The sequence below is a fragment of the Physcomitrium patens genome, chromosome 10 (genome assembly GCF_059467195.1).
Source record: "Physcomitrium patens ecotype Gransden chromosome 10, ASM5946719v1, whole genome shotgun sequence".
In the NCBI taxonomy this organism is placed as follows: Eukaryota; Viridiplantae; Streptophyta; class Bryopsida; order Funariales; family Funariaceae; genus Physcomitrium; species Physcomitrium patens.
The window spans coordinates 3,505,093-3,512,915 of record NC_143419.1 but is presented as its reverse complement, the minus strand read 5'-3'; the positions used below and the strand labels follow the sequence as shown (position 1 = coordinate 3,512,915).

At 39.4% G+C, this 7,823-nt stretch overlaps 1 protein-coding gene across 7 annotated transcripts; it reads right to left on the bottom strand.

Moving 5' to 3' along the window:
* Positions 1-3,100: 3,100 nt before the first annotated feature.
* LOC112287493 (uncharacterized) lies at positions 3,101-6,542 on the bottom strand. 7 transcript variants are annotated; one of them, XM_024530532.3, is made up of 5 exons: positions 6,404-6,542; positions 4,870-5,001; positions 4,342-4,586; positions 3,651-4,200; positions 3,101-3,477 (listed from the first exon to the last, which is right to left on the bottom strand). In XM_024530532.3, the coding sequence occupies exons 2-5, from the start codon at positions 4,965-4,967 to the stop codon at positions 3,336-3,338; spliced, it is 1,035 nt and encodes a 344-aa protein (XP_024386300.1). In that variant the 5' UTR covers positions 4,968-5,001; positions 6,404-6,542; the 3' UTR covers positions 3,101-3,335. The 7 variants fall into 7 exon arrangements, with proteins under 7 accessions (XP_024386300.1, XP_073392956.1, XP_024386295.1 ...); XM_073536855.2 differs by lacking the exon at positions 6,404-6,542 and adding an exon at positions 5,998-6,153; XM_024530527.3 differs by lacking the exon at positions 6,404-6,542 and adding an exon at positions 5,634-5,844.
* Between the last annotated feature and the right edge of the window lie 1,281 nt (positions 6,543-7,823).

Here is a 7,823-nt window from a genome sequence, read left to right as displayed (position 1 = left end):
TGTGAGAGTTTTCATCTTTATCAAATGACAAGAAGGTTGAAAATTCAAAATAAGACTTAAAAAAGAATCTTTTTAGTAATAGTTCTATTAAACATTTCAAAGTACAATTGATTGCAAAGAATTTTATTCAAATTAAGGATCTTAATTATTAAATTTTTTTTTAACTAATTACCTTTTTTTGTAACAATTAGCATATTTGTTACAATTGTTGCTATACTTAATTAAAATATGTTACAACTTGACATCATTTAGCTTATTTGAATAGTAAAGTTAATGAGGAAGATATCTTTATGAAGATTCTAAAATAATTAGAAGTTCTACTTGAATACAAAGACAAGGTATTGCAAATATTAAAGTTCTTATATGGCTTGAAGCAATCTTGATGTTAGTAGAAGAAGAATTTAGATGTATCTTTGTTGAATCTTAGTTGATAGCCATCAAAATTGAATCCTTATTTATATTCAATGTATATTAAAAGATTAATTCTTATACTAATTATTTATGTTGATGATTCAATAATCAATAGAAAAAACTTTGAGATCCTTGTAAATTACAAGAATAAATTACAAAAGTGCTATAAGATGAAAAACCTTAGTGAACCTAATCATTTCTTTTGGATTAATTTTTTATATTAGAAGAAGAATGGTACTATAAATTTGAACCAAACTAAGTATATCTTTTATAAGTTGGAAGAATTTGAGATACAAGATGCAAAACAAGCTGCAAGATTAATGGTACAAGGTCATCTCACTAAGTATGAGAATGACAAACTTTTGAATGCAAAAGATATAAAGCTTTATAAGAAAGCTTTAGATTTGTTATTCTATCTTGCAAATGATATAAGATATGACACTATATTTTCTTGTCAACACTTTATTTAATACATGACATATCTTTGTATTTTGTATTTGCAAAGAATCAAACAAATATTTTATTACTTATAACGAACAAAAGCTTTGGTATTGCAATATGGAGGCAAATGACCAAGTTTGCAACTTATAGGCCATAAAGATTTAGATGGAGCAAGTTGTATGAAGGTATATTGTTTAATGGATGGTTATGCATTCATATTTAATAACACAATTATCACTTGGTTAAACAAGAAACAATCTTTGGTTTTTATTTTGTCAATAGAAATAGAATATATAGCTTTAGGTCTTATAGTAAGGAAGACTTTATGGCTTTGTAAAGTATTTAGAAATTATGATATTTTGAAGCTAGAAAAGATCTTTATTTATGAAGATAACTAGAACAATTTTGTTATTGTCAAGAATCAAATACACCATGGTTGTAGAAACATTGGAACATGAAACATCATTTCATGAGACAATACATACAATATATATATATATATATATATATATATATATATGTTGGAATATTATTCCATGGAGCAAATGGTGGCATTTATCTTCACAAAATCTCTTCCTAGAGGTAATATATTAGGTCTTATTTTAGTAAAAAACTAAGTCTCACTTCTAAACAATAAGTATTGAATAATATCATAAGTTTTATATTGTAAGATAGTACTTGTCTAGCACACAATTGAAGTCCAACAAAGTACCACCTTTTCCTTGTTCTAGTGCATTTACATTTGTAACATTAGATGAATGCCATTTTTACAACAATTATAGATTTTTTTAATACTTTTATTCTTATGTTTGATATAAAAAAAATTTATGTATATATATATACATATACATATTCATATTTACACACACATACACACTATGTTGTTTGTAAGGCTTACACCTCTATTGTGCAAACAATTCAACTGAAGGTTAGTAAATAGATTTAACATTGGTGCTTAAATTAAGTGTATAAATATAACATGCATAGTTTTAATGGATATGATTTCAATATATATTATGTAAACATATGACATTGTATCTGATTTCTCTTAAAGTGAATTTAATAACAATTGCAAGTTAATGTAAAGAATAGATGGACCATTAAATTGAAAAGAAATTAAAATTATTCTTTCATAGTATTGTAAGAATAATAAATCAAAAAATTATAACTGCTTGATTTGGTGTGTTGTTTGAATATCATGCAATTCAATAAATACACATTTTCTTAAGTTGTTTTTGATCTTGTTTTAGTATATTATCAACATAACCACAAAAAACTGATTTTTTAAATGCTGTGTTTTTTTATGTAATACATCATACTACAAATAGGTACTTATTAGGGAAAAGAAACAAGAAAAAGAGAAAGAAAAAGATTTATACTTTTAACTTTATTTGCAAATCTTCATGATTCTGTAGTAGTCAATGATACAATTCTCATGTGTACTTAAATTTTGTTTTTGTTTCTGAAATTCTTCTAATAAAATGTAATTAATGTCTTTTTGAATGACTTATTTGAAATTTTTTTCCTTCATATACGAACATTGTAAGCCCTTGTGTTAGTTTAGAAGTAGTATTTTAAATCAAGTTATTGATATGGTAGTAATACACAATACAACGATGAATCACAATGCAAATAACGTAACCAATAATTTTATTTATGTATATATAGGGTTTGTGGGGTTATGACCTGTGAGCGGCGTGAGTTCTGAACTTGGGGAGGGGTTTCTCAGTTGTAAGGTGATTCAGTTTCGTAAATGCTGGTCATTGTTTTTGATTATTGGAGGAAGTGACCAAATTTTGGGAGCCCTATTTAGGGTTTGGTGCATGGTAAGGGTCTGAGGTGGACTGAACAATGTAGGCTGCAATTGATAATGGTGTTTTCAGTTCCTCACAGACGTCTTCGATTGTATAAGCGCTATGTTAGGCATCTGTCTATCACAATAACATTAAACTTTCTTCGTTACCAAAATGAGGATATCACGCATTAGTGCTGGGCGTGTCGAGTTAACCGCGAAGGCGTTTGACGTTCATACGTATGAAGGAGAGACACACTCAGAAACAATTCCACGAAAGGTTTCAGCATGCAGAAACCAGCACATACGTAGGCTATAAGGAGGCTACAGAATGAGCAGAGTGCAAGGGGCGAATCGAATAAAGCTGACAGTACAGCTCCCAGTTAAGTGGAGCTGGGATACAGTCTCCTCGTTACTCAGCTCTAGGAAGAAATTATTTATTCTGAAAATTCTGAATATTAATCAACTGAGGTAAAAGTATTATTGCAGCTTGCGTCTTCATTTACACTCTTGGAAATTGTGGTATAACAAGTCCCACACACCCTTGCTAGTACAGAGAATGCAGCAAATATAAGAAGAAAATAATTTTGCGCTGAGGACTGGCATGGCTCCGCATTATACACTTATGTATCCAGCTGACCTCTGTTCAGTAGCAATTTATTCAGTAAAATCCAATCTCTTTTATGATGCACTAGTTAGGTGTGTACAACCAGAAAAGCCCTGTAAAGTTGGTCCTCCAAAGCAGACCCTCTGTTGCTCCGCCATCGATTTGAGGTTCGAGTCCTCCTCTTGTTGAAGTCAATTGGACATACTTGAAAGGTCCAACTGGGGGCCTGTTGCATTAAACAGGTAAACAAAGCTTAGGGTGTCACAAAACTGAAATGCATTCCGGTCGCACCACTGATAAAAGTATTAATGAAATGGAAACACGCAACGAGATTCCTTCGCACTTGACAACTTCTTACGAAGTCCACGCTTCGATCTAAGATCCAGGTCAGAGATTTACATTGTGCCTGAACTGGAGGTGATTTCATACAGTTGCCAAGGAGCACCGTTTTCCGACACCATTGCACTTGCAGAAACCGTGCCAGTAAGTGTGAAGCCGTTGGGATCGTTGAAGACCCAGCGCAAATTACCGCCGTATTGGTCAGGTTTCCTGATAGTCCCGAACTTCCCAATCACGTCTCCCCCGGCGACATTGGAAATAGTGGCAATGATCCCATATGAGTGCCATTTCGCGCCGTCGAATCTGTAAACTATCTTTCCTTTCACGAAGAACCCTTGCACCACCCGAGCAGGCGGCTTCAGTTCGGCAGGGACGTAAGATGGAGGCTGAAAGTCTTGGCTGTAGAATTCGAAGTACCCATAAAAGGGCACATCAACAGAAATGTCGTCTTGAGTGCACAAGGAAGAATCGGGAGCTTGTCCCCCCATGGTTTGATTCATCACTACGTACGTGAACAAGGCGGCCGTACCAGAACCTTTGCGAGACGTGACCTCGAATAGTACTGCAGGAATTGAGTCACCATAGGATTTCTCCGTGTATTTTTCCACCCCTGCAATTCAAGGGCCAAATGTGAGTCATACCTGGGTTTCTCTACGTCGAGCTTCCTGAAATGGTTATTGCGGTTGTGTGTACGCTATACACAGCTAACTAAGGAAATGTACACACAGAAGCAATGTTGCAGCAGGCACACCTGTAATGCTGCTTGTGTTGTCTCCTGCTTCCGTCGCGTCGCCTGGAGAATTGACGAGGGTCCACTTCATGATGGAGCGTTTGGAGGTTGGGTCCTGTTTAGACCTGAATTTACCGGCCTTTGCAGGTGCGCCGTTTTGAGGATTGCTATTTACCAGGTTTGCCGATGATCCTGACCTTACCCAAACACCCGAGTCGCAAGTATACATCTGCTTGCCTTGGCTGATTGTCACAGTAAGTGACTTGCTGCATCGAAGAAACATGACTAGAATGAGAACCAAAATTCGGGAATGTTATGGTGCTCAATGAGGCTCACCCAGTTGCACCCTTGGCTAAAAGACGAACATCCTTGGCAAGAATTTAAAAAAACACTCCTTTCAAATGGACATTCCTAGCATCAACAGGCTACTGAGCGGCTCGTTACAGCATGTAAATGAGTGACTAAAATGACCCAGCTTGAGAACCAAGCTTAACGAAAACTCGAAGCCTCTAAACTTCACTAATAGAGGTGCTCAAAAAGACTGCCCACCTGAATCCAGCCGGTGGCTCCAGATCCCATGCCGTTGATGCTTGCCACTGGAGCAGAAACACTCCGCACACCAGCAGAATGACTTCGAGGCGCGACATTTGAGCGTGTCTAATTTTCTGGAAATTCGGAGATCTGTCAAGAAACTCCAAAAAAGCACCACTATCAGTAAATGTATGCGCGTCGTTGTCGACCACAAATGCATCAAACTAACCTCGCGAGACAGAAAATTAGTTGTGTTGCCCCCGAAACACGATGAAGCAACACATGGACTCTTTCAAGAGACCAAAGAACACCTTAAGTACACCGTGATTTCTTCGACTGCTGCAGAAATGACGAGTTTCACATGCAACCAGTCTCTTTAGTCTCAAAAGTAGTTTCTGAGGTTTCTATGTAGTTTCTAAAAACGCGTGGCTGCTGCAGCAACTATGCCCCCGAAATTTCATGAATGATGAAGTGTTGAATTTGTGCAAATGAACAACGGATCCTCAACTTGAAACGGAATCGAATATTATTTCGCGAGGGGTTATGACCGATCTAGCGCACACCGACGCCACTCACAAGTTCATCAAAGGACATGTTGAATCCGACGCTTAGACCCATCATGCCGGACAAAATGACTCTCAAATTTTTGTAGAGGGGGTAGTACTACTGCTCAATTGCTGGGTAACCTGTGTACTTAGCAGGGCGTTCTTTGAGCTTTGTAAAATAAAATCTTGCCAGACATCAAAGCAGGCTTCACCCTTTCACCGCACAGAGAAGACGACCTGAATGCTGATGCTAGCGAAAGTCTTGGGGAGCACAGACAGTCTTCGCAAAAAGACCAAAGATAAAGTCTCAAAGTGCGGTAGTAAAAGCTTGGGGTCATAACACAAAGACGACAGTCTCGCAAGCTTATAAAATTCTACCCTGCAGAAAGAAAATTCACGTCGATCGACAATGCTACTACCTGGGGACCTAAATCACGTATTCTATATATTTAGGTACCGTAAAGAAATCTCACATACCACACATTGTAAGGACACAACGCACTCAAGAGAGGAAATTGCAAAGTCTTTGGACCAAGAAAGGTGGAAATAAAAATAAATAAAGAAAGAAAATTAAGAAAATAAATAGGTTCATTGCAAGTACACATTGCTCCAGAATTTTCAGATTGAAGCGATCCATGGATGAGCCTTCATCTTCACAAATATTTCCCAACAGCAAAGCTATGATTATGCGTCCGTCTCACGAGCAGAGACGTAACGTCCACGCTTCAAATGGCGCCAGACACACATCTCCTAATTCCCAAAAGACCTAACTCGCCAAACGTTGATCTCATGAAAAACAAAAAAACTGGAAATCAACACAATTTCAGCAAGGATCACTGCACCAGGTATCCTGCCATAGCCCACACCCTCCCAAAACCCACACGCCAAAGATCCACACACTCCAAATGGATACCCATCTTTAGACTCGGAGCCCATGTACTTCAAATGCAGACGTTACACAAACAGACTTGGACGTTACCACAAGGGGCGGCAATCCTCCCACATACCTGTAAATAATCTCACAACAGAGCTGCTTCCCACTCCACGTCCGGGATATACAGTTTCTGTGCCACTTTGGCCCCTAGAATTGTAAAAAGAAAACACCTCTTCCACCGCCAATGACGACCCTTCAGCACCCAACTCGTTTGCAGGCCACTGTAACGTCCCCTCCCCGATCCTTCTTCAACACGAGCCTTGCACCCAACTCATGAAATCATACGAAACGGATTGCCGAGACCAAGAAACCAGTCAGACGTCGCGTTTGGGATACTAACACACACGTACGCAGGCACACACGCTCGAAGCTCTAGCTGCAGATGGGGTGATTCAAACCCACAATGCGGAGGAAGCGCTTGCCAATGCGACTGGTGGGGGGGGAGCTTGGAGGCACGCAAGTGGCAGCTGGAACGATGCGAGACTACACGACGATGTGCAGAGCAAGACGTGAGAGATTTGTAGTAATCCCTTTCAGAGGTTGTGTCAAAGCACGATGGCAATCCGAGGCGAGCGAGCGTCGGGTCAGCCTCGTCAGGGAGGTCAGCCCAGTTGTGGCGATGATTGTGGTGGTCACCGACGATGATAGTAGGACGCAAGGGCAATGATCAGCGACGCTCTCCCAAACCTCCCCCCTACTCTCCTTCCAGTCTAATTTTTTCTTTATTTCCTCTAGGAAATTCCGATTTCATGATATCAGATTGCACCTGGTAAACCAATCCACCGCCGTGTGTCAACCAGTGGAGCCTCCGCCCCCCACTGCTCTTACGACCTCTCCATTTGCGACTACTTCGTGGTTGAAATCGGTGTACTGTCAGTGGTCACGGATTCAAAAGAGCTGGAGGAGTTGGCGTCATGTGCGCCCATTGACTTCCGATTGAATATGTTCCTACTACAGCGAATCTGCCGCAACAAAACGAACCCGAAGAATCAGAAGAAGAGGAAGATGGTGTAAGAAAGTGCAGTAGTGGAGAGTACTGAATGGCTTGGATGCCTGGATCGCCGTGGGGGGTGGGAATTGACTTGGAGAAGAAATCTATGATAGATTGGTGGTGGATAGAAGGAATCTGCGGTGCATCTCGAGGCATTCTTCTCCCTTCTCCCGGTCAGCTTCCTTTCCTTCTTCAAGCTCCTCCGCGCTTTCGCCCCTGGCCTTCAGTCTTCGTCGTAAGCCTCGCCGCTCTGCAGTTCCTCGCGGCTACTGAATGGATGAATATATTTGGATGAATTAATATGGAAGGATTATGTTTATGGCAGAACATTCATCCAGATGCACGTTCATCTTGGAGTACATTCGTCGTGTGGTACATTCATCTGGTAGTACATTCGTGTAGTGACTATTATCCATCTTATTTTTTTTATCTGTTCATCCGTTTCATAGCAAGAACCCAAACACCAGGGGTCTTAGAGCTTGGGTTATTGTGCGGATTTCAT